The 27323-nt window shown below is 43.6% G+C and overlaps 1 protein-coding gene across 5 annotated transcripts in view; it reads left to right on the plus strand.

The window, feature by feature from the left end:
• Positions 1-21417, plus strand: part of LOC133380948 (C-type lectin domain family 2 member D-like) — a 31026-nt gene extending 9609 nt beyond the window's left edge. For 4 of the 5 annotated variants that reach the window (XM_061619210.1, XM_061619213.1, XM_061619212.1 and 1 more), the window contains exons 3-8: positions 4344-4399; positions 6213-6287; positions 8210-8302; positions 10165-10349; positions 12068-12171; positions 14927-21417. In XM_061619210.1, the coding sequence (XP_061475194.1) occupies positions 4381-4399; positions 6213-6287; positions 8210-8302; positions 10165-10349; positions 12068-12171; positions 14927-15050 (600 nt within the window). In that variant the 5' untranslated portion in view covers positions 4344-4380 and the 3' untranslated portion in view covers positions 15051-21417. The remainder of the gene's footprint in view (positions 1-4343; positions 4400-6212; positions 6288-8209; positions 8303-10164; positions 10350-12067; positions 12172-14926) is intronic. The other variant, XM_061619214.1, reaches the window with a different exon arrangement.
• The last annotated feature ends 5906 nt before the right edge of the window (positions 21418-27323 follow it).

Genomic DNA, 27323 nt, shown 5'->3' on the forward strand with positions numbered 1-27323 from the left:
AGAGTGTTACCGATTGTGGTATTGTTTTTTGTTTCTTTGTTTTTTGCTGTCTTGTTCATGGCCTCAGGTGGGCATATCCAGAAAGATGACTTACAGATATGTTAAATAAATATTTATTTATTTATTATTTTATTTATATCCCACCCTTCCTCCCAGCAGGAGCTCAGGGCGGCATATATAAATAAATACATTTGCAACCTAAATATTCTCCATCAGCTAGAGACATTTTTAAAGTTTTTAGAGTCTAAGCCATGGATGGGGAACCTGTGCCCCTTCAAACATTGTTGGACTACAACACCCATCACCCTTGACCATTGGCCTTGCTGCCTATTGCTGATGGGGGGAGGCACATCTGAAGGGCCACATTCTCCCCATCGCTAGTCTAAGCATAGCTGGGCAGCTGACAAAAGGGTGTCTTTGGCGACCGCCCAAAGCCTCAGCCTTCTTTTTGAGGGGGATTAGAAGATTCAACATTTATTCTTGCATGTTTGTAGATTGTGGCGAAAGTGAAATGTTTCAACAAACATACATCCTAGTAAGATGCAGATAAACTGACCTAATGTGAAAAGAAATAAGACATTCTTCATTGCTGGAGTCTAGACCTCAATACCTAGTCATTTGAACGCTTTTAAAAAAAAAAAGTTTCCGGCCTCCACTTCAACAGCTGCTGTTACTACAAAAGCTTTCAGAGGAGACCTTTCCGTTTTAGCTTTGTCAACAGATTGCTTTCTGTTACCATACAAATTCCATAGGATAGAATATGGAGAAACCGATTGGTTCCCCATCGGAAAGGGTGTGAGACAGGGGTGTATTTTATCACCCTATTTATTTAATCTGTATGCAGAACATATCATACAGAAAGCAGGATTGGACCAAGATGAAGGAGGTGTGAAAATTGGAGGGAGAAATATCAATAATTTAAGATATGCAGAAAATACCTTACTACTAGCAGAAACCAGTAATGATTTGAAATGAATGCTGATGAAAGTTAACGAGGAAAGCACAAAAGCAGGACTACAGCTGAACGTCAAAAAGACTAAAGTAATGACAACAGAAGATTTATGCAACTTTACAGTTGACAATGAGGACATTGAACTTGTCAAGGATTATCAATACCTTGGCACAATCATTAACCAAAATGGAGACAATAGTCAAGAAATCAGAAGAAGGCTAGGACTGGGGAGGGCAGCTGTGAGAGAACTAGAAAAGGTCCTCAAATGTAAAGATGTATCACTGAACACTAAAGTCAGGATCATTCAGACCATGGTATTCCCGATCTCTGTGTATGTATGTGAAAGTTGGACAGTAAAAAAGCGGATAAGAAAAAAATCAACTCCTTTGAAATGTGGTGTTGGAGAAGAGCTTTGCAGATACCATGGACTGCAAAAAAGACAAATAATTGGGTGTTAGAACAAATTAAACCAGAACTATCACTAGAAGCTAAAATGCTGAAACTGAGGTTATCATACTTTGGACACATCATGAGAAGACATGATTCATTAGAAAAGATAATAATGCTTGGAAAAACAGAAGGAAGTAGAAAAAGAGGAAGGCCAAAGAAGAGATGGATTGATTCCATAAAGGAAGCCACAGACCTGAACGTACAAGATCTGAACAGGGTGGTTCACAACAGATGCTCTTGGAGGTCACTGATTCATACGGTCACCATAAGTCATAGTCGACTTGGAGGCACATAACAACAACAACCATACAAAAGGAGCCTGTTTGCCCAACAGAGAACAGCAGTGTTGATAGATGATAATAGCTTAAGCGCTGGCAGCACAACTAAAGTAGAGGAGGCATTAGAAGGCATTAGAGGAGGAGGCATTAGAATGTGCCTTCTGAAAGGACAAAGGGGGGGAGGATCAGCTTCACAGCATTCTTCATGCATACAGGACAAGATCTTTTTTTTTTTTTTAAATCATTAGGCATTCAAGTATTTCTGCACGCGTCCCAGGGTTTCCTTCCCCTCTGCCAGCAACTTTATCATATAAGGAGTCTTTAAAAAAAAACAAAAAAACACCTCTCTTCGCAACCATTTTGGTTTCTGGACATATAAAATATAGATTTCCCCAGTCTACTCATTTCCAGAGAGGATTGACTGTTTACAGATGTTTTTGTTTTTATTTTTGTTTGTTTGTTACATTTATATACCGCCACATAGTTGAAGCTCTCTGGGCGATTTACAGCAATAAAAACAAATATACAAATTTAAAAACACAAAAAACAATTTAAAAACACAATTAAATTTTTTAAAAAAAAATAATTTAAAAACACATGGTAAAATGCCTGGGAGAAGAGGAAAGTCTTGACCTGGCGTCGGAAAAGATAATTGTGTTGGCGCCAGGCACACCTCGCCAGAAACATCATTCCATAATTTGGGGGCCACCACTGAGAAGGCCCTCTCCCTTGTTGCCAGACTCCCAGCTTCCCTCGCAGTAGGCACCCAGAGGAGGGCCTTAGATGTTGAGCGTAGTGTACAGGTGGGTTCATGTCGGGAGAGGCGTTCCATCAGGTATTGTGGTCCTAAGCCGTATAAGGCTTTATAGGTTAAAACCAGCACCTTGAATTGAGTTCGGAAACATACAGGCAGCCAATGCAAGCAGGCCAGAATCGGTTTTATATGTTCGAAGCATCTGGTCCCTGTTACCAATCTGGCCGCTGCATTTTGCACAAGCTGCAGCTTCCGAACTTTCTTCAAAGGCAGTCCCACATAGAGCGCATTTCAGTAATCTAACTTGGAGGTTACCAGAGCATGGACAACTGAAGCCAGGTTATCCCTGTCCAGATAGGGGCGTAGGTAGGCCACCAACTGAAGTTGGTAGAAGGCACTCCGTGCCACTGAGGCTTCCTGAGCCTCAAGTGACAGAGAAAGCTCTAGGAGAATCCCCAAGCTACGAACCTGCTCCTTCAGGGGGAGTGCAACCCCATCCAGTCAGAAGAACCACCCACTAGCAGCATCTCAGTCTTGTGTGGATTGAGCCTCAGTTTATTAGCCCTCATCCAGTCCATTGTCACAGCCAGACACTGGTTCAGCACATTGACAGCCTCACCTGAAGAAGATGAAAAGAAGAAATAGAGCTGCGTGTCATCAGCATACTGATGGCAATGCACTCCAAAGCTCCGGATGACCGCACCCAATGGTTTCATGTAGATGTTGAACAGCATGAGGGAGAGCTGACCCTTGCAGAACCCCATACTGGAGAGTCCAGGGTGCTGAACAATGTTCCCCAAGCACCACCTTCTGGAGCCGACCCACCAAGTAGGAGCGATGCAATCCCTCCCACTCCCAACTCAGCTAGTCTTCCCAGAAGGATACCATGGTCGATAGTATCGAAAGCCGCTGAGATATCAAGGAGAATCAACAGAGTCACACTCCCTCTAAATTAAAATTTATTTTTAATTATTGCTATTGTGTTCGCACAATGTCCCTGGTTCAAACTCTGACATCTCCAGTTAAAAAATCTGAGATTGTAGCAGTGATGGGAATGACCTCTGTGTGATACTTGGGGAGCAGCTCCGTGTCAGAGAATACAATATTGGGGTACATGGAGGAAGGACAACTTCATGCAACTAACTGTCATCTTCTACAGCTTAAGGCAAGGATAGGCAGTCTTTTTTTTTGTCCCCATTTTGTCAGCAGTAATCTGGGTATGCATGGTAATGGTGGGAAGAGCAGGACTGGAGCCCCAAAATGGGGCAGTCACCCTTTTTCTCTTTATATCCTTCCTTTTCTTCCTCCTTTCTATATGCAGAAACTTAGTCTAAGGGCTGCACACAGCTGTTGGGGTCGCAGGTTGCCCACCCTGGTCCAAGAGGCACCCTTTTTATAACAGCGTATCAAAAACATTTTGCATGTAGATGTGAGTAATATGTAGGGTTGAGGAAGAGATTCTGTTCAGTTCAGTTTTAAAGGCGAAGCTACCAAATCCACACTTTGCAAAGCAACACACGAACTGAAATACAGCCATCCTTCAAAATTCACACTTCTCCAAATTTTGCAGTGCAGTTCTGCAGCCAAGTAATAGATTCAAAACTGCATATACTAGGATAAAATGTGCATTAAATGCATGTATTAATGAAAATAGCTTCTAAAGATACATTATATTAGGGGAAAATGTGTTGCAAAAATGTGTGCATCAGGCAAAATTGCATACAACAATGTGTATGTTAGGAGAAATTCGCACTCATACGCTGATGAATTTTCATTAGGACTTTAAAAAAAACTAGTGTGGAAATATGGAGAACTGAACTTAAAATTTGAAAAATGAGAAACTGAAAGAAACCAGACTTGACAGATTTGTCCATCTCTAGTAATACGGATCTCTTCTGCTTCCGTACAGGTTGAAGCTGTTGCAGTTAGCAAGGACAGCTCAGAAGATGGCAGAAGATATCACAGGTGAGGCAAAATAAGCTTGTTTGTTTCACCCAGTGAAGAACTAAACTAAATCCTGAGGGCACTAGAGAAATCAAAGGCAAGCCTCTCTCACTAATTCTAGGGATGGCTGAAACCAACTTTTTCTGGAATAGTTTTGTTGGAGAGAGGAATAATTTCACAGTTGACAGTTTCCAACATCTTTTAGGGCCGTATGTTCCCCACCTTTATTTTTGTCAGAACTTGTAAGACCTTGTAGAAAAGAGAGCAATCCAGCTCTCACAGGTGAGCAGGTTTGTGACACCATTCTGCTCTGAAGTGGATTGTGGAATACAGAGTGGATTCTGTATCCCCTGTGAGCATGTTCAAAAGGGATCTAGGGCTGCAAGGTCTCATTGTACATGTGAGACAGTAGAGATGGGATCTGCTTGTTGGTGCCAGTCCAATCACATTCCATCGAACAGGCAGTCACTTCCGTTCTGCGTTTGGTTCCCCCCCCACACTATCATCTTCTGTTAACAATTCAGTTTTTTATCCAGTGAAAATAACGTTGTTAAATGTTATTTTTAGTGTCCCCATGGCAGTGGAGAGAGCTGCTGAAAGGAAAAGTGTGGTGTGTGTGATCACAAATAAGACGAGTGGGGAGGGGAAAGGAACAAGAATCTTTAAAGGACAATCTTCTACTGTGGTTTGGGCATCCTGGTCTTGGAGTACTAGGAGAGTGGAAGAACGTTTGAAGGTTAATACTACAGAGATTAAAAGGCAAGCCTAAGGAGTCTCCTCAACTCGGCTGCTGACTCAGTGGTCATGTTAAGGAGATATTTCTAGGCTTGCCTTTTAATCTCTGTAGTATTAACTTTTAAATGCTATACTTCCAGACAGGTTGGGGGGATTTTTTCCAGCAGAGGATTGGCTTAGTTTGGCTTAATGGTGCACACCGATTATTAAATGAGAGAGAGAGAGAGAGAGAGAGAGCAGGAAAGGAGGAAGGAGAGGGCATCTCCATGGCACACCCATCTTCTGCCATCCTCTCCATCTGTGTGGAGGAATCTGTGCAACCCCTTCGCTTCCTCCTCACTTGGATTGCTTGGATTATTCGAGGGGAGGGAAGGGTGGGTGACAAGAGAAAGAGAAACCTGTATAAATAACTGCTGTGCTATGAGTTAAAATCAACGTTGATTTCAACACAGTAGGGCCCCACTCATGCAGCGGGTTACGTTCCGTCCACCGCTGTAAAGCAAAAACCGCTGTAAAGCGGAACCCATTGACTAACATTGACCAAAATGGTGCCCGACGGCAAAAAAACGCTGTAAAAGCAGAACAAGCACTGTAAAAGCAGAGCCTTTATGCAATTGACAACCGCTGCATTAGCGGAATGCTGTAAAGCGCAGCGCTGTAAAGCAGGGCCCTACTGTAATAATATTGTTATATATGACAACAAGTGTGTTGTTTTTTAAATCCAGTGTCAGGGAAAAGCCACTGAAGTATGCAGCAAACACTATCATTCTGCAAATATGGTGAACATAAGAACTGTAGGAAAATCTGATGTCATTGTGTCAAAGAGCAGAAATCCTGAGTCCTCCCAGTTCTTAGGCACCTGGCCATTTTCTGAACTGGCCCCAAATCTACCACAGTGTACTGAGTCCTAGTTCTGTACTTAAAAGGCTTTCTTCCCAGTTGACACGTGGGATTCTGTCCTAATTCGACTATGAAAGGAGGAGGATTTCATATACAGCACTACAGAGGAGAAGGAATTTGAGAGACGTGTGCGTGCGTGTGTGGAGAAGGAATTTGAGAGAGAGAGGAGTGAGTGAGTCATTCTTGGCCTCTTTTACAGATAAAGAAAGAGCCTCTGCAGGCTCTGAACTGATGGATCCTGAGATAACTATTACAAGGGAAGCAGGAAATACTGGTAAATGTATTTACTGATTGTATATATGTTGCACTCTTCCTCCAAAAAAGGAAGGCCTATTTTCCTGTAGCAGTCACTATGCCAGGTTAAATGGAACTGTGGCCTGGCTCCAGTAAACACAAAAATGTGAGAGCTGATGTTTCTGCTACTGACTAGTAGCAGAAGAAACAATGGGCAGAATTCAGTAGTAGCGCATGCGATAGGGTGGAGCCGTGTACCTGCCCTTCCGACAGCAGTGTCGCTGCTGCTTTCCTGGAGGGGGATGGGGTCAGGTGGCGGCAAAATTAGGGCATGTGGATGCACTAGCAGGAGCACTGGATTGGCTCCATCGGTGCACATGCACAGCCCCAGCCTTGCTGCCATGCCTTAGCCCCAGCCAGGTAAGCAGCAGCACTGACACCAGTGTTGGGAGTGCTGCTTTGCCCCATCACTCACCACCACCACCACTGGCAGAATTACGGGGGCTGATCAGCTTTAAATCAAGTCCAAGAGTTTCCCCCTGAAATTGTCCCCAGCAGAGATTGAGAGGGTTGAATCTCCAAGGCTGGCACAAGAATCTTTGCTGCTTGTGGGCAGACAAGATGCTCTCTCCCTGCCCCCCTTCCTGGTACTTATGTCATCTGGACTGGTAGCTGAATCTTTAGTCAGCGCTGGTGAATCTGGCTTCAGCATCCTCCAGCACACCTGAGGGCAGCAAACTAGCTTAGGGGGTGCAGTGCATGCTACGCAGCACACACAGCTCTGTGCTTCAGCACCTCAACGCTGCTGTGTCTCCCCCACCCTCCCCCCAGCATCTGCAGTTGCCTCACTCTGCCTATGGTCACATCCACACCATATATTTAAAGCACATGGATTCTCCCAAAGCCGATGTGGGAAACCTTTGGCCCTCCAGATGTTGCTAAACTACAATTCCCATCAGCCCCAGCTGTCATGCTTGACCAGTGGCCAGAGTTGATGGGACTTACAGTTCAGCAGCATCTGGAGGGCCAAAGGTTCCCCACACCTGCCCCAAAGAATCCTGGGAACTGCAGTTTTCTCCTCACAAAGCTACAATGCCCAGTAGCCATAACAAACTACAGTTCCCAGGATTTTGCAGGGGAAGCCTTGCATTTTAAATATATGGTGTGTATGTGACCTAAGTCAGTTTCCAGTATCCAGGGGAAATCCTGTTCTGGGAATCACTTCTGTCCCCAATGAGGGAAGTAAATGAGGATAAGTTGTCCAAGTCTCCATACTCCCATGACCCACTCTTGATCTCTTCTCTAGGGACAATCTTGGGAGGAAAACACTCTCCAAAGAAGGATGGCTTTGTGCATTCCTTTAATGCATTGTAATTGCTTCTTTCCCTTCTGCGTGCAGAAAAGCACAGCTGGGAAGCACATGGCGAGCTGTTGTATGATCATAAGATACAACACAGAAGTGAAGCCCTGTTCCACGGGTGGGGAACCCACGGCCCTCCAGATGTTGTTGGCCTCCAGCTCCCATCAGCCCTAGCCATCATAGCCAGTGACAATGGGAACTGTAGTCCAGCAACTTTTGGAGGACTGCAGGTTCCCCATCCCTGCCCTAATTGCTGCTGGTGACAAACTGGCTGCCATTTGGACATAATGTTGTAAGACAGCCTTCCCCAACCTGGTGCCCTCCACATATTTTGGGCTGCACCTCCCATCATCCCTGACCATTGACCACGGAGTTAGGTCTCATGACCATGGGAGTTGGAGGACACCAGGTTGGGGAAGGCTGTTCTAGAACATAGGAAAAACAGGCAACTGATGCAGACATACCCTAAAGTTGCGGCTGAGGTAAATGTGCAATGTCTTGCCTTGAAAAATAAATACTGATAAATTTGTAGGAACAACAGTTGATTCTTTTGCTTCCCTTGACTATCATTCCCTCAGACCCTTGTGCCATTTTTTTTCCAGTTTTCATCCCAAAGTGCATTAAAGATAAAAAATATACTTTAGCGGCTACTGTCATCATCACAACCTTGGTCATTACTATAATTGCATTGGCTGGTGAGTAGAGAGAACCTTTTATTTTAACTTTGCCATGGTTGTTGTTGTTGTTATTATTTGATTTATATCCTGCCCTTCCTCCCAGCAGGAGCCCAGAGCGGCAAGCAGGTTATTTGATTTACATTAAAATCTAGAGATAACTGTTAAGAGCAAGGCATGTTACACACTTAGGAAAGCATAGAAGTACATTTGATAGATGACATTATACAAATCTATGGTGTGGCCACACTTGGGATACTGTGTACAGTATTTGTGATGGTCACCTCACCTCAAAAAGGCTATTGTAGAGCTGGAAATGATCAAGGGGATGGAGTGACTCCCTTATGGGGAAAAGGTTGCATCATTTGGGGCTTTTTAGTTTAAAGAAAAGGTGAGTAAGAGAGGACATGATAGAAATGTATTCCACATTTGTGGAAAAGTGCATAAAGAGAAGTTTTTCTCCCTCTCTCATACTAGAATTCAGGGTCATCCAGTGAAACTGAATGTGAGAAGAGAAAAGGAAGTACTTCTTCAAACAGCACATGGTTAAGAGTGTGAAATTTGATACCACAAGATGCAGTGAGGGCCATCAGTGTTGGATGGCTTTGAAAGGGGATTAGACAAATAAAGGCTATCAGTGGCTACTAGCCATTATGGCTGTGCTCCCAGTTGGAGGCAGTATGCCTCTGAATACCAGTTGCTGGGTATCTCAGGTAGGTTGAGTGCTGCTATGCCCAGTCCTGCTTGCGGGCTTCCCATAGGCATCTGCTTGGTTGCTGTGAGAACAGGGTGCTGGACTAGACAGGCCTGATGGTCTGATCCAGCAGGGTTCTTATGTTGTCATAATGGACAGAGAAGGAGGGGATGGATAGACAAAGAGAAAGGAAAAGAGATAACATAATCCAACCAAAGTTAACTGCATTCAATCCCACTGATTTCTGTAGGAGCATGTGATTAAATCTGTTCCAGGGAAATCAATGGAAATTAAGGCTGGTTACCTCTGAGCTGATCATGTTTTGAAATGGCATCCCATTCAAATAAATCCCCCAAGTTACTGGTGGGGAGTAGAACTTCTGAGCAGGAAGGTCTGAAAAGCAAAAGAGTAAAATCAGTGCCTTTTGGTACCATCACATGAGGGGAAGGGCCCTAGCTCAGTGGCAGACATCTGCTTTGCATGCAGAAGGTCCCAGGTTCAATCCCCGGCATCTCCAGGTTGGGCTTGGAAAATACTCCTGTCTGAAACCCTGGATGCTGCCAGTCAGTGTAGACAGTACTCAGCTAGATGAACCAAGGTCTGACTCGGTATAAGGCAGCTTCCTTCATTCTTGTGGTATTTTTATATGTTCCTGTGATTTTTATATGTTCCTGTGATTTTTATAACCTACTTCTTTTTCTCTAATAAATTTATATTTGCAATAAGCAGTGTGAACCAGAACATATATAATTTGTGTGTGTGTGTGCAGACACAGAGCCTGTCTACACCATAAACTTACATAGGCTTTACCAGATTAGCTGTCATGGCTTTTTCAAAGAATCCTGTGAATTCTTCACCACTGCCATCCAAACTACAATTCCCAAGGTTTCCCATCTTCTGTCCTCAGTGTTACAGAATAATTGCAAGCACTTTTGTTGTTGTTGTTATGTGCCTTCAAGTCGATTATGACTTATGGCGACCCTACGAATCAGCGACCTCCAAGAGCATCTGTCATGAACCACCCTGTTCAGATCTTGTAAGTTCAGGTCTGTGGCTTCCTTTGTGGAATCAAGCCATCTCTTGTTTGGCCTTCCTCTTTTTCTACTCCCTTCTGTTTTTCCCAGCATTATTGTCTTTTCTAGTGAGTCATGTCTTCTCATGACATTTGGGCAAATTGTTTCATTTCTAGCCAGAACAACAGAACCCTGTTCACCTTGTCCCCCACCTGTTGATGCAGCCTGTCCAGACCGGTGGCTTGGGTACAGAGGAAAATGCTATTATACATCAGAAGACAAAAAGAACTGGAGCATCAGTGAAACTAGATGTTCCTCATTGGGTGCCTCTTTGGCTGCAATTGATACCGAAGTGGATCTGGTAAGAAATGAGTATGTATCATCATCACTAACGGGCTAGTCACCTGAAACAAACAAGTACAGAATTTCAGTTCTGCTATAACTTGTATTCTGGGTGTAACAACAAAAATTTTCCAGCAAAGTTCATGACACTTTACAGACAGCAGAGACTGGTACCTGCGATGTCAGTGAGGCAGCGAAACCACTCCGGGTTTTAGTCTGAACTTTCCCAAACCTATTCCCAAAATACCCGAACTGGATTCAATGCCCCACTGACATCGCAGCTACCAGTTTCTGCTGTTAACAGAGCAACACAAGCAAAATGAGAGAGGTCCCTGCCCCAAGGAATCTACAATCTAAATTTCAGCAGTGGGACACACAACAAAAGAAGCAAATGGAGCAATGAGCAACAAAGGGCAGGGGGTGATGTCTGGAGGCAGGTGCGTCGCTGCTGCTTACTGGAAGGGAGAGTGGGAGGGGCATAGCAGTGGGGAGGGCAGTGCAGTGCAGTGCACCATTCTGGCACTCCCATCAGTACACCTGCATTGCACCTACCTCCTTGCTGCCTTGCCACTCCCCTTCTCCCTCCTAGTAAGCAGCAGTGCCACACATGCTGGGAAACTTTGTCTTTTTGCAATAGTTGACTTTTGTTTTTACTGTATTTTTAATGGTTTTTATTGCGCAGGGGTGTTGTTTTTACTTGTTGTAAACCTCTTTGATGTTTTTAAATGAAATAGTGTTGTACAAATAATATATAAAAATAAACAAATAAGCCAGTGTTGTAGTGTTGTCCCACTGGACAAGCTGCTACTGAGCAGAAGTTCTCAAATGTTCTCATTGCTAAGCGCTCTGAATGCATTTTCTCAAAATCAGTGGAACTTCATTAGGTTTGGTGGGATGTGCATCACCATCTCCCCGTCCCATGTTATATGGAAAGGTTTCATGAAAAAGGATAGGGGGAAAAGATCCCCCCCTTTCTCACTCTCCTTATATCTCCTTCCTGAGTTCTGTATAGCCATAAAATACTCCAGTAAAACATGAACACTTAATAAAGCACAGAAGGGGAAGGTTTCAGGAGGGTGGCCATTTTTTCTTTCCCCCCCCCCAACAAACTCCAAACACTGCTGTAAGGCTCTGGGATCCTGAAGCTGAAGAGCAGGACTCTTCATTTAGGACAAGTGTGGAGAACCTGTGGCCCAATTCCCATCATCCCTGACCATTAACCATGCTTGCTAGGGTTCATGGGAGCTGTAGTTCAACAACATCTGAAGGGCCAAAGATTCCCCACTCCTGAATTAGGGGATAGGAATACACTGCAAAGTTTTGTTTATTTTTAGTGTGTTTTTCTATTTTTTCATTGTCTTTTATTATGTTCTATATATAGACGCCACCTTGGGATATTACATTCAAATTAAGAAGTGGGATATAAATACATAAATTAGAATTTTCTCTTAATCCCTTTCTGCTGTATACCCCGGTATTAGTATTAAATTTTCTCTCACCCTTCCTCCTAAAGGAGTCCGGGACTCACTCGCTTTCGCTCTTTGTGTGTGTGTTTTAAAAACTATTAAGCACGTCTAAAAGATTTAAAAACATGTAAATTTGGGTTTCATATGAATGAACAGGTGTCAGATTGCAGCCCAGCACCAGCGGGCTGGGAAGCAAAGATAGAATTAAATATCAAGTGTCCTAGAACTTGTTAGAGATGTATAAATCACTGCTTGGTATCCCTTGTCATAGCATCTCTTGAGGAATATTACTCGCCCCTCTCATTATTGGATTGGCCTTTCAAGAGAAGCAGGCCAGGCCTGGAGATGGACCAATGGTACAGAGTTCAAAAACCAGTGAGTGAGTGTTTTTCTTTGCCTGTTAATATGTGCCTATTGTGGGTCTGGATTGCAACAGTTGTTTTTAGCATTAGTTTCCATAGCTTGTATACATTATCCAGAATTCCCTGTGTGGAGCTACAGCCGGCCAGATCTTCATACTCCATAAAACAGGGATAAGGAACATGTGGCCCTCCAGACTACAATTCCCATCATTCCTAACCTTTGGCTTTGCAGGCTGGGGCTGATGGGAATTGGAGAGCCAAAGATTCCCTATTCCTACCACAGAGTGAGCAAAAAAAAATATGCCACCATTCTTAGATCTGTTACCCAATTTGTTTTTCATGATCACTGTTTTAGGAACTACCGCAAAGATGAGTTAAAACTAATAAATTTCAGAGCAGAAACAGGTATTGACAAACATTGGAAATTTGCTGAGATTTCCCATTTCCCCATTAACAGACTGAATGTGAAATTTGTCCTTTTTTACCTCCAAATTCAAATGCCACGTGCTGTACTTTTTGGTACCTCTTGATTGTTGTGGCAGCAAATCCCATAAGTTTTCAGCTGTGAGGATTTACAGCATTGCTTATTAGTGTTTATATGGTGACTATTAAATGTAGGGAAATGCTGGGTTTCACTACATGCCAATTTTCAAATCATGTCAGATAAATGAAACTAGATATATTATTACTGATTATATACAATTGTCACTTTTTACACCAAAGTGTCTCAAAACAACTTACATAATAATCATACCCAGATATAATGGGTTGTGTCCAATGGAGTGCTAAGCAAGCTTTCCATGTGTGCAAGGATTTCTGCTTGTGGAACAGGACTTCTCCCCCTGCGCACCCTCTAAATCTGTTCTAGATTTCCCCCACATCCCTCCAGAGCAAATTTGGGGAGGACACAGGCATGCACGAGAGAAGGGACAGTCCCACTGTGCAAGTGGAAATCCTCACACTTATGGGATGAGTGGGTTGAATACCATCCCAAATGTTTGGCAAGCATTCAAGTGTGGGAATTAGGGATGGGATCCATTGGCCAGTGCTGGTTTGAAAACATTGTGTCGACCTAACAGGCTGGTATTGATTTGAGTTTGTTCTTTGTCTGCAACCCACTGCTTGTACTGATCCTTTCCTTTCCTCCTCGGGAAAAATATTGATATTGATATTTTGAAAGGAAATCTCGATATTGTGAAAGGAAGTGTTGATAAATTAAAGGAAATATCAATATTAATATCAATATTTTAGATGCAGAAATTTCTTTGAAAAATAAATCTGTTTCTGAAAATAGCCACGGAAAATCACTACATAAAAATCCATTCTGCAGCAATAGCGAATGAGCGAATTGAAGAAAAATTTGGTACCAAATCCGAACTGGGCAGAATTCTAGCAACATCACTGGTGGGAATAGTCAACATCAAAATCAAGAATTATGTAGACAACTTTGGGGAACAAATTCAATTCAGCTCTAATTTATTTACTACACCCACGCTTAGGGCCAGCCAGCTCCCAGGATTCCCGTTTCCAGACCCTGTTAGTGGTCGGTCATAGCAGGCTATATTCTGAATCATCTTCTGAAAATGGGGTTAGAGAAGGACAAATGGGATCAGATGCACAATGTTGTAGTATGAATTGCTTCTGGTCATGCCTGGCTAGAACCCTCTTGCCCTCTTCCAAGATAGTCCACCTTCCCCCATTTTCCATCTCCCTTACTGACTACAAAAGCTGATCAGCATTCCTTAGCCACTGGGCAAACTCAATCAGTGGGCTTTTGGGGGCCATTCAACATCCCACCAAGCTGCCTAAGGGATTTTTCTCCCCCCCCCCAAAAAAAATGAATTTTGGTACTTCTGTAAATCTTTCATAGGTAAGAGGAAGCCACCTCATACAGACTCAGACCATTGGTCCATCTAGCTCAGTATTGTCTACACTGACTGGCAGTGGCTCTCCAGGGCTGCAGACAGGGGCCATTTTTAGCCCTACCTGCAGATGCTGGGAATTGAACCTGGGACCTTCTGCATGCAAAGCAACCCTTGCTTTTCCCCAAGGCTGCTGCTCCCCTCCCTTTTGTGTGTAAATGGTGCACACAAAGGTCCAGCACTGAACTGAATTGCTTTTAGAATATATGATGATATTTAATTATTATTTATTAAATGTATATCCCCCAAAAGGAGCCCAGGGTGCCAATATGTGTAGGAAAGAGTAAATGCCCAATCCCAACTTCCACACCTCTGAAATCTGTCCCAGGGTATAATGAAAAATCATTTTACTTATGCCAGGCAAGCTAGGGATATTTTATATTTCCATTCAGCTAGCTAAAATGATGAAACTGAGGTTATCATACTTTGGACACATAATGAGAAGACATGATTCACTAGAAAAGACAATAATGCTGGGAAAAACAGAAGGGGTAGAAAAAGAGGAAGGCCAAACAAGAGATGGTTTGATTCCATAAAGGAAGCCACAGACTTGAACTTACAAGATCTGAACAGTGTGGTTCATGACAGATGCTATTGGAGGTTGCTGATCCATAGGGTCACCTTAAATTGTAGTCGACTTGAAGGCACATAACAACAACAACAACAACAAAGGGATATGACGACAGAGAATATGTAATATGTTACATCTCATAAACTAGAGAGCTCCTGGGTACCTAACTTTAACTAGAGATCCAAATGAATATTTCCTGTAATGTTTACTCCAGCCTTGCAGATGGCACTGTAATGCAGATAATAATATCCACTCATTGTTGATGCCTGTTCCAGGTTTACAGTACGAGGATATGGCTTTTGTGCATACATTAATGACAATGGGGTCAGTAGCACCAGGTGCTTTCTGGAGAAGAACTTCCTCTGCAGTCAAGCAGATGCTTGCACCGGGAGAAAATGAAACATCATCAAAAAGGATGCCTTGTGATCCACTTCCATGAAGGGAGCACTGCCAACTCTTCAGAGATGCAAGAGACACTGGAAGAACCAGACCCTTTCTACAGACACTTGCTCCAATATTAGGATGCCCAGGCCATGTGCTACATTTTCTTATACCTGTCATCTGCCTCTATAAAGCAGGTTTATCAGTATAAGAAGCTAGCATAGCATAGTGGCAAACAGAGACCGAGCTATCAGTCAGGAAGTCACCGGGTTTGAGCATCACCTATGCCATAAGCTCAGTGGATGGCTTTAGGCATCAGCCATGGGTTTAACATACTGCAGCCTTCGCTGTTGGACTCCCATCAGTCCCAGGCAGCATGGCCAATGATACAGGATTATGGGAACTGTAGTCCAAAAAACCTGAAGGGCATCAGGCTGGGAAGAGCTGCTTTTCAGGGTGGTTGTGAGATTTACTAAAATAATATATATGCAGCACTTTAAATAATAAGTAATGGTATTGTTGGAAACACAAACTTGTGCCAGCTCTAGGGTTTATTTTGTATATTTTTATTTGTGCACAAGCCTTAGAGAACTAGCCGTTTTCTCATTGAAATTACTGTTGCTTATATATGAGGGTGAAACTCCCTCCTGCTTGTGGGATCTTCCATATAGGGACCCCACTAGCAGGATGGCCTTCACTGTCATTCCACATCCATGACAACACATTAAAAATCAGGCTGCAACTCCAGTGATGAGGCTGATTTCCCTAGCAGTTTTCTTTGGTGACCAGGATCTTTGCGGTGAGAATGGGGCTGTAACCTCTGAGGTTGTACTTGAGGATGAAGTTGACTTCACCCTCAGATTATAGGGGCACTACACAAATGCATACATTCCTGTGATTTCAATGTGACTTAACCTTTCCAAACACTTTATAGGGTTTGAAGCAACTTGTACTTTATGCCTAACGCTTTATAGGGCTTGAAGCAACTTGTACTTTGTTATAAACATTCCTGAGGTTTATTTGTTTTTATGTTGAAATGAAGATATTCTGTTCCAGTTTGACCAACTCTGTAAGTACTTTGAACTTGAGTTTTTTTAATTCATTGGCTTTTGAGAATTCTTTTTGAATTGCGGGCATGTTACCTGTGTGGTTCTTAGCAGAAGTAGCAATTTAAAATGCATTTGTACAATCAAGCGCCACCCAAGGATGGGTAACCTGTGGCCCTCCAGATGTTGTTGGACTACAGCTCCCATCACCCCGACCATTGGCCAAGTTGGTTGTTGATTGATGAGGGTTAGAGTCCCACAACATCTGGAGGGCCACAGGTTCCACACTTATGGTGCAACCCACGCTGGGCCTTCTACCTTCCTGCTTTTCTGCACCAAAAAATGTAGAAACTTAATAGGTCCAGATGGGAAAGAGGGTAGAAATAGAGATGAGGACCAGGACTTGGTGGCGTTGGAGAGTTTTTCTGAGGAAAAAGGAGAACAGTGTTTTGCCCACAGAGAAGCCCCCAAAGTGGGCAGAGAAACAAGTGTAAATTGTACCTTTGTACAGTAGGCCAGTCTAGACACTCACCCACCCCTCTGTCTCCTCCAGCCAGGCAAGCAAAAAACCATTATCAGTTCATGGACGCATAACAGCTAGGCAAAAGCACTCAAGGCGGGTGCAGAGCAGGGCCAGTGAGGAGCATGGCCTGGGGAGAACGGTGTGGCATGAGGCCCAAAAGCCAGTTAGAGAGGCTTGAAGGTCCACATTCAATCCCCTTGCTTGAGGTTCTCCATCCCTGGCCTACAACCTGCTTGCCTACATCCTAATGTCACTCTCCAGCTGTTTTTCTTTCCTCTTTCTTTTCTCCTGCCTGCTCTTCTGCTTCTCATCATGCTGGTTTTTTAATTTCCCCCAGCCAACCTCCCTCTGTGCCTTGTGATGCCCCTTTGTGCTGCCACAATGAGATGCACAAGAGCTAGTAGGAAAGGAGGAAGCCAGACGTATGCATGGTCCATCCTACACCTCTAGGCATCAAGCTTTGTGGTTAGATGCCTGCTTTCAATGGGGTCGTACTCCCTCTGAAAGAGCAGGTCCGTAGTCTGGGGGTGTTTCTGGATCCATCTTTGTTGCTAGAGGCCCAGGTGACCTTCGTGGCTAGGAGTGCCTTTTACCAGCTTTGGATGGTAAGACAACTGTGGCCATTTCTGGACAGGTATAGCCTGACCACTGTTGTCCATGCGCTGGTAACTTCTAGTCTGGATTACTGTAATGCACTGTATGTGGGGCTGCCCTTGAGGTTGGTCCGGAAGCTGCAGCTGGTGCAAAATGTGGCGGCGAGACTGCTCACTGGAGCAGGGTATCACCAACATGTCACTCTGCTACTGAAAGAATCGCACTGACTCCCTATTAGCTACCAGGCTAAGTTCAAGGTTCTGGTTTAGGTGTACAATACAGCTTGGGACCAGGATACCTGAAACACCATCTTATCCCTTATATACCCACTCGATCAGTGTGCTCTGCCGATGAGGGCATCCTGCAGCTACCATCTTCCTCCAAGGAGCTCAAAATGGCATACATGGTTCTCCCCCTCCTAATTTAATCCCCACAACAACCCTGTGGTGTAGGTTAGGCTTAGAGGTGGTGACTAGCCCAAGATCACCCAGTGTGCTTCATGGCTAAATGGGGATTTAAACCCTGGTCTCCCAGGTCCTAGTCCTAGTAAAGTACTACTCATTGATGGGACTATATACATTATAAGAATGAATAATAAGCTCTATGGTTTTCCATAATAGTCCGTATGGTTTTCCATGTCCTAGTACAGCCTTTCTCAACCTTCGTGTCCCCGGATGTTGCTGGACTACAATTCCCATCATTCCTGACCATTGGCCATGCTGACTGGGGCTGATGGGAGTTGTAGTCCAACATCTGGGAACCCAAAGGTTGGGAAAGGCTAACCTGTATATTCCTGATAAGGTTATATCAGTGTCTCCTCAATATTTATTGATTTAATACTTGGATAGAGACTGAAAATATCTTGAATTAGTTATTCTACACAAAAACATGTTCTTGTAGCCTTCTGACAGAGAATCAGTTCATATGTTCACTGCAGTACATTTTCCACGTCCAGACCCTGGACGGTTCCTGAGGTTTGAATAGTCACATACCAGGTAACATTCTACCAGGTGCCATTTTTCCTATCACAACAGCACTGTGATGGAGAAAAAGCTAAAACTGGCATTTCCACCTTCTGTGGAGCTCTTCGTGACCTAACTTGAGATTGTAATGTCTGAAAATATTTTTCTGGCCCAGGTTGAGAATGCTCCAGCTGGAAGTTTCATTCACAGCCCCTGCTGGACAATTTGCTATGGTAACTTACTGTTAGGACCATTTGGGCTGGAGTTGTGGATTTAGTTTGGGAGAGAGTGTTCTCTAGCCCAGGAGCAGTTTTTGGTCCTAAGTACAACAGGCAGAAGTTACTACTCTCAACCCACAAAGTCCAAAAATCCAGGCTCCTAGTATTTATAGTAGATCATCATGCAACATACTTCCTGCCAATTAAGAAGGCCCATTACATTCTGGGCCTTGAGAAAGCTCTGAGGCCTAAGCACATACAGTCTCAGGTACTGGGATGGCCCAGGACTTTTTGCTACCTGAGGTGGACAAGACAGCACTACTACCACCCTCATTCCACATAAAGATGCAATCCAGACTGGTGCTTGATGAGACAGTGCCCTGAGAACTGCAGGCTAGCTTAAGGGAAGCAGAGCTTGTGGCACACACAGATTTTGTTTTTCAACCCCTCAGTAGTGCTACCCACTCCCCAGCATCTGCTGCCTGAGGCGGCTGCCTCTATCTAATGGCAGGCCTGGCCTTCCTCAGGTAACTTGCTGAGCAAGCCCCTGGCTTTGGAGCTCAAGTCCTGGAATCCTTGACACCTCCCTTAACTCAACTCTAGCTCAGTTACCTGAAAGTAGGAATCAGTAGGAGGATTCAGAATCAGTAGGGGCATTCAGACACTACCACCACTCACCTGTTGAAATAATACATGATGGGGGCCGTATGAGCCCTGCTATGCACAGCCACAACACCCGCATGTTCAGCTGGCATGTCAAGGGGCTATTAAGTTACTGATGTAGGTGCATCAAAGTCCTCCACATGGGGGTAGAGGGGGCCTGCCCCAGCCAAGGTACCCCCTCACATGGAGGAACTCTGCATGTCCTTCAGTATATGGCCATGCCAGGCAGGGGTATATGGCAGTGTTGGGGTGGGGCTAGACTGACTGGCTCCGCAACCCCTCATGAGTTCTTTCAATTCATAGGTGTCAGAACCAGGGATGCCAGGAGTTACATTCTCCCAGGTGTGACCTTTCTCATCACAATGCTGTGGAGTGGAGGCATTTCCAATGAAGCTCTTACAGGAGCCCTCTGAGTCTGTGGCTAGCGAAACCAAAGTAAAAGTGACCTTGCCACCAAGACTGTACATTACACAACAGGGAGTTAGATGCTCCTTCCTGGATTGTTTTGACCTCATCCTAATCTTATTTATGGCACTAGAGAATTCTGCCTCTGTACGCTGGCTTTGTCTTCAGTATCAAGCTCTTAAACAAGGGCAAAAGAGCAACAGCAAATGACAGGAGTAACCAGATAGACATCCACTGCAGTTGGTAGGTTGTAATTTAGAATCCATCTTGTAGCAATGGTACTTTTAAAAGTGTTTATTTAACTAAAATACGTGGTGAAAATGGAAACGGACAGCCTTCAAGTCGATCCCAACTTCTGGCAACCCTATGAATAGAGTTTTCATGGTAAGCGGTATTCAGAGGTGGTTTACCATTGCCTTCCTGTGAGGCTGAGAGGCAGTGACTGGCCCAAGGTCACCCAGTGAGCTTCATGGCTGTGTGGGGAAACAAAACCCTGGTCTCCCAGGTTGTAGTCCAACACTCTTAACTTTCCTTTAAAACTCTGCTAAGAGAACTAGCTTTCTGTTTTGTTGTTTTTTAAAGAACTTGCGATGTGATGTTTTGGCATTAACCAAAAATTGTTTGTTTTGTGCTCAAAGACCTGCACACATGGCAACATAACAAATTTGAATTCTGAATTATTCATGTATTGTCTTTGTCTTTTTTGGAATAATTCCATTACAAAAACCATACGCAGTGTTGAGAACAGGGTTCCACCATCCCTTTAAAAGTGTGTGGAAGAGGACATGTCCTTACAGGGGCTTTTCCAAGGCATGTCCTCTTTGATTGGCTTGGGAACCTCACAGGTTTCATGTGGGTTCTCTTTGGCCATGGGTATCCATGCAGCAGCATGAGACAGTAAAACACTGAGGTAGTGGAGTGCACCATTTCAGACTGCAGATGGGTGATCACATTTTAATGCATTAAAAAAAAACACCTCCATGCAATGTTTTTTTAAAATCCAGGACACTACTGAGGGACAAGCTAGGGCCTTTATTTCTGATGTGCTTGTGTTCTCTTCATAGGGTATTTAAAATGGGTCAGGGAGGGGAGTCTGTTCTACCACCTCATTCTGCTGAATGTATAGACGGGCCTTAAACCAGGGGTAGCCAATATGGTGCTAGCCAGATATTGTTGGACTACAACTCCAGTCAGCCCACGACAGCATTCCCAGTAGTCAGAGATGGTGAGAGCTGCATCTGGAGGACACCATGTTGGCTAGCCCTACCTTAGACAGGACCTTTGTTGTCTCCATGGAAATCTGTCCCCAAAGTGTGGGAGTGGGTTGGCTGTTCCCTCTTAATCTATCAAGGTGAAATAAGATCTGGACAAGGCTTCCAGTGCTTTCAGTCTCATCCTGTAATGAGTCTACACTCAGAACTATATTTAGATGGTACTGCACCCCAGTTAGACTCTCAGTTATGAACCCAAACTTCTCTCCACAATGCTGGTGTCATAAAGTTAGAGGCACGTATTTCTACCCCTTGTGGAAATGTCCATTAGTGGCAGAACTCTGGGAAATGGTTTTCACTGAAATTAATTTACTTATGGAATAATATCTCTGGCCTATAACCTCTAGCATTGTTGGGGATGTGAGATGGACCAAATGAGGGAGGTATTAAGAATTGATCCAATACATTCATAGCAGCATGAATGACCATTGCTAACAAATGGAAGCATTTTGAGAGAAGAGGCATGGGATAGCCAGGTTTCATTTTTAGTTATTACAGAAAAAATTAACATAAAAGCTAAGATTAAGTCTGGGACAAATAAAGACTTTTGTAAAAATCTGGCAAAATTTTGTTTTACATATGAATAACTTGGGTCCAGCTAGATGTGCTACTATTTTGAATGTTTAATGGTTCTTGAACTGTACAACTGTAATGCTGCCTAACTAAGATTTTTTTATTTTGGACCCTTCTTGAATATCTGCAAAGGAACAAAAATAAAAGACTTTTCATTTCTGACAAGTGCTATTGTCCCCCTGATGACTATACTGCATAATGTTCTTTCTTCTTCCTTTTTAAAGTTTTTAATATTTTTTTCAAGAATTGTAGGATTACATCCAAAAATAAATAAAAAAGAATTTAAAATCAGTATTCTCCAAAAGATTCACTTCTCCTTAGAGATGTGGGTGACCCAGGCAGACTCCCAGCCAGTTACAGGCGGGTATGAGGCCTGCTTAACTTCAGAGAGATAAATAGGTCAAGTACCTTTAGAACATTCTCAGAGCCACCAAGGAACAGAATGTGAGTAAAGTTGGTTGGTTGGTTTTAGTGCTGAGCTGAAATTTCTCAGAAAGGATTTTTCCTGATTCTCTATGAGAACTATGTATTTTGGGTTCCCATCCCTACACTGAGAATTCTGCTGCCCACCAGATCATATTTGATGAAATCCCTCCCCTCTAATTTAATTCAAAAGATGGTGAATATAATAAGTGATGAATTTTAGGGGAATGAATAGAAACGAGGAACTTTGAACACTACTGTGGATCCAACCCAATTCATATTATTGTTGAAGGGTGCACTGAGTTGGCTCCTACTCTTTCTAGTCCCTCTGACTAGAATGACTAGCCCATTCCTTCCTTCATCCACGAGTATGAACTAACAATACATTTTCAGTTCAATATTAACTGAGAAGAGACTTTTCTGAGAAATTATCTGAGAACTTTTATTTCCGAATTCCTCCACCTCCACAACTGTTGGAGAATTTCTGCATCCCTGAAAATCCTTGGCAAAACCCTACCACCACTGCTGCCACCTGGCATTTGGCAGCTTGTAAATTGTGTGGAGAATTTTGGGAATCCACTTTTGCTCAGGCCCAGTTTAGAGCAAGTAGAAGGAACCAGTCAAGGTAGTATTTCCTATCTTATACTTTTCTACGTGGGGGGATTTTTGAATGATTTTCTTAGTGTGTGTGTGTGTATTTTGTTTTAAATGTTGCATAAACTCTGATTTCCTATAAAATCAATTCTATTTTGTGGCATTGGATATTTTCAAGCCATGATTGCTCAGTATCACCACTTGTGTCCAAGTCAGGGAGCTACCAATAGTGTTTTGGTTGTTTTATTTTTGCCCTTATATCCTGGCACCATTTATCAAGTTGAGTCTTGAAAATTGTCTAATTGCTCTTGCTCATGATTCCAACAAAGCCTTTTGCAGAGTCAGGTGCGTCTAGGCCCATTGATTTATCTCTGCATAGGATCGTGCTGCATGTCATGCACTGAGACCCAAAGTGATATGTGCACACTGTGAATCATGCATGCATCTGGAGCTTTTCTTCTTGTTTCTTGTGCAGAATTTCACACTCCCTGCTCCCTTGCCTACATGTCACTGCACTTGCCCCCAGTAATTTAGCTGCAATCTAAAGCAGTAAACATTAACTTCTCCCTCACCCTGTGCCCACATCCTTTTCCAACCAGAAGACCATTATGCAGAGGAGGCCATCTCCGGTGGTAACTGCAGGGCTTCTCTGTCTCTGTTTTCTTAACACTTGCTAACCATTGTGGCCTGTTCCCTTATTTAGCTGCCCAGCAGAAGTATGTGAGTAATTTGTTCCATTGCAAACTAAGGCATTTTATTGGTCAAGAAGTTTACCACCCAAATTCTTTCCATTTCTGATTTAGTTCTCTGTGCCTCTTTACAATTTATTATTTGAATTTTCTTTTTTAAAAAGGTGGCAAATTACAGAGTTTAATCCATCCAAAATTTCAGTACAATATAATTATGTTATAATATCCATATTCATAATTCCTGGATCCTATTATTTAAGCCGGCTGTGTATAATTTGTGACACCACCTAAGGTACTCATAGAGAAATGGTACAGAATGGACTGTCCACAGAGCCTAGGAATTTTGATTTGATTTCATTTGATTTGATTTCTTAGCTTCATGAGCTCCCAGGGTGTGTTACAACTATTAAAAAAGACAATAATAAAAATTACTGAAAACAAATTGCAGTCAAGAGAAAAGAATGGATTCTAAAAATATGTATCTTGGGTGTCAAAGGCCAGGATAAAAAGGTATGACTTCAGCATACAACAAACCCAGCAATGGATTTAAAGGTACAGGCTACAAAATGTCCAGGTTACAATCTGGTCACCTTAAATGGGTCATATTTGTGCATGCACATATGAATAATGACAAGGTGAGTAAGAAAATGAAGGAACTGACACAGAGAAAGTATTGCACATGCACACACAAAAACACATCTCCAAATTCTTAGTTGTATTTCAGTCTTGAGGATTTTTGGCCCACAATCTCTAATAACATTGTGCCACACAGCCCCATAGCCAATCTTTCTGGAGGTGATGCAGACACATTTCTAGGAAGGGCATTTTTGAGGGAAGAGGTACATAGTGCCAACCAATCCCCACCACCACTGATGGAGAGGATGTGAGGGCTAGGCCAGGAGAAGGGAAAGGCAGTGACCTTCCCCATCACTCCTCCAACCAGAGGGTATGTTAACTTCCATGAATGAAGTTTAATCTGTTGAATTGTCTCACCTTTTTTGAGAGGTCTCTAGGAATGCCACACTCAAAAGCTTGACTTTGCCTATAGCTACAGTCTAGGTTGCCAGGTCTCCAGTTTTCACCTGGAGACTCTGGATTTTTGGGGTGCTCTCTGGGTCTCCAGGTGAGTCACCTAAATCTCTGGACTCTCAGCTTTATTTTATTTTCTAGGTGGTCTGGTTCTCAAGATATACACCAAAGCGTCAGCTGCTCCCTCCCCACAACTTCTGTTTAATGAGCTCGTAGCTGGCTGCCCTTTCATGTTTGTAGCCAATAAGTGAAGTCAGGGTTGTGATTTGTTGACCTCCAGGCAGTACCTAGACCCTACTGCAAGGCTAGAAAACTGTTGTTTTTCCCTGCTTATCTGAAAATCTCATACATTGAGTGAATGCTGATGAAAGTTAAAGAGGAAAGCACAAAAGCAGGACTACAGCTGAATGTCAAGAAGACTAAAGTAATGACAACAGAAGATTTATGTAACTTTAACGTTGACAAAAAAGAGGACATTGAACTTGTCAAGGATTATCAATACGTCAGCACACTCATTAATCAGAATGGAGACAATAATCAAGAAATCAGAAGAAGGTTGGACTGGGGAGGGCAGCTTTGAGAGAACTAGAAAAGGTCCTCAAATGCAAAGATGTATCACTGAACACCAAAGTCAGGATCATTCAGACCATGGTATTCCTGATCTCTGTATGGATGTGAAAGTTGGACAGTGAAAAAGGCGGATAAGAGAAAACTCAACTCATTTGGAATGTGGTGTTGGAGGAGAGCTTTGTGAATAACATGGACTGCGAAAAAGACAGATAATTGTGTGTTAGTACAAATTAAACCAGAACCATCACTAGTAAACCACCCAGACAGCTTCAGCAGTATATAAATACAATAAATAAATAAATATTAGAAGCTAAAATGATGAAACTGAGGTTATCACACTTTGGACACATAATGAGAAGGCATGATTCACTAGAAATGACCAAATTTGTAAAGAAGTTTGGAGCAGCCATGTTAAAAGATAGGGGCAGGGCATTCCAGGCAGGTGTTTGCCAACCCTACTTGGATATGAATATCTTTGCAGAGGATCCCTAGTCAAGCTTTACCAACAGCACTATCCTAAACATATCTACTTAGAAATAAGTCCTGTTGAGTCCCTTAGTAAGTGTGTTTAGAATTGCAGCCTTCAGAGGCATCCATCTGTACTCCTGAGTGCTCCCATTTATCATCTTCACAACACTAGGTCCTTTCTTCCTACAATGGCCTTCTGGTGACTGAGGGCATTTAAACCCTTCTTGCCAGCAGCAAATAAACTAGATTAAATGTTCCCTCCCCAGGCTGTATCTTTTAGCTAAGATTTCTATCTTAATTTCCAATCCGATAAATGTTTTTGTTTGAGTGGTATGCTCCAAGCAACTGTGGTTGATGCTTAATGTATCATGCTTAATGATATCACTCAAGCCCGCCCCTGTGACATCACTAGGACCCGCCCCTGAAATCTCAGAGTTTGAGATGCTTCTGACCTGGCAACCCTCAATGGCACTCTTCAAATACTGGAAAGATTGACACAGGGAGGACAGGGACAGCGGCGTCACTAGCGGGAGTCTGGGGGGGATGCGGACCTCTGGTGCGCGCCCTCCCTGGTGCATGGATGGGGGTGGCTGGTCTTGTGTGTGCACGCGCACACGTGCCCGCAGTCACCACGTGCTCCAGGCTGGTGGTGGAAGGCTTGTCCCGGCTTCACCGCCAGCAAGCGGGCGCCTGCTTTCAGTCTCGCCCACCCACCTCCGAGGAGGAGTTGGCTGCACTGACCCGGAGCGCTCCTTGGCTCCTTTGCTGGGCAATGGCGTGGGGCGGGGCAGCTCTGGGTGTCACCCCCCCTCATGGTGTCACCCGGGTGTGGTCCGCACCCTCCGCACCCCGGTAGTGACGCCCCTAGACAGGGAGGATCTCTTCTTGATCATCCCAGAGTGCAGGACATGGAATAGTGCGCTCAAGTTACAGTAAACCAGATTTCAGCTGGACATCAGAAAAAACGTTAAGTTGGATTCCTACATTTAGCAGGAGATTGGACTCAATGGTCTTATAGGACCCTTCCAATTCTACTATTCTATTATTCTTCATGAACTCAACTACCTTGGCAAAGACCTTGGCTTTCATGCTGCATTAGGTATCTCAGATTTAGATTACACCTGAAAAACAAACTTGTCCATACTACAAGTTCATGGAAAGGCAGAGAGAAAAGAAATACTATAGGGTATGTTACGACAGCTCCACTGGCTGCCAGTTTGTTTCCGGTCACAATTCAAAGTGCTGGTTTTGACCTATAAAGCTCTATACGGCCTAGGTCCAGGCTATTTGTCAGACCGTATCTCCACATATGAGCCTGCCTGGGCCCTGAGATCTTCAGGAGAGGCCCTTCTCTCAGTCCCAACACCTTCGCAAGCGCAATTGGTGGGGACACGAGATAGGGCCTTCTCGGTGGCTGCCCCCAGGTTCTGGAACTCTCTTCCTAGGGAAGCACGAATGGCCCCTTCCTTGCTATCCTTCCGTCGGCAGGCAAATACCTTTTTATTCCGACAGGCTTTTGGACTAGAAGATGTTTAAGATAGGACCTCATAAGGTCTGTTGTATTGTTCTATGGTCCTATTCTTAATGTTTTAAATTGTTTCAGTATTTTAAGTGTATGTTTCATTATTTTAATGTTACAAATAGTTTAATTCTATTTTAATTGTATGTTTTTTACCTATGAGTAGTTTTTATTTGTAAGCCGCCCTGAGTTCCAGTTTTGGAAAAAGGGCGGGGTAAAATAAAGATCCATTCATTTATTCATTCATTCATGTTTGTTAACTCCTTCTTGAGAGTCCCTCCTTCTAATCTTTTTCCTGGCCTTTAGATTTTCCTACCTGTTGGACAATAATACAGGCTGTTTTTTCAGGATCACTTAAGCTGGTATAGCACAGTGGGAAGGAGAGCCTGGCTGGGAGTCCAGAGTCTGTGAGTTCAAATCCCCGCTCGTGTCTCCTGGGTGTCAAGGGCGAGCTAAAGATCACCCCCACAGTGAGTGGCTCAGGGGTTACGTGCCTGGCCACCTGTGCAGCCGTGGGCAAGCTGCAGAGTCCCAAGGAGCCCAGTTGCCCCCCAGCTGGCAATTGTAAACAAGGAAGGAGCTGGCTTGTGCAGCTATGGCAAGCTGAGCAGGCCCTAGCCAGCTGGGGAGAACTAGCCTCAGAGGGAGGCAATGGTAAACCCCCTCTGAATACCGCTTACCATGAACACCGTATTCATAGGGTAGCCATAAGTCGGGATTGACTTTAAGGCAGTCCATTTCCAT

This window comes from Rhineura floridana, chromosome 3, assembly GCF_030035675.1.
Source record: "Rhineura floridana isolate rRhiFlo1 chromosome 3, rRhiFlo1.hap2, whole genome shotgun sequence".
NCBI lineage: Eukaryota > Metazoa > Chordata > Lepidosauria > Squamata > Rhineuridae > Rhineura > Rhineura floridana.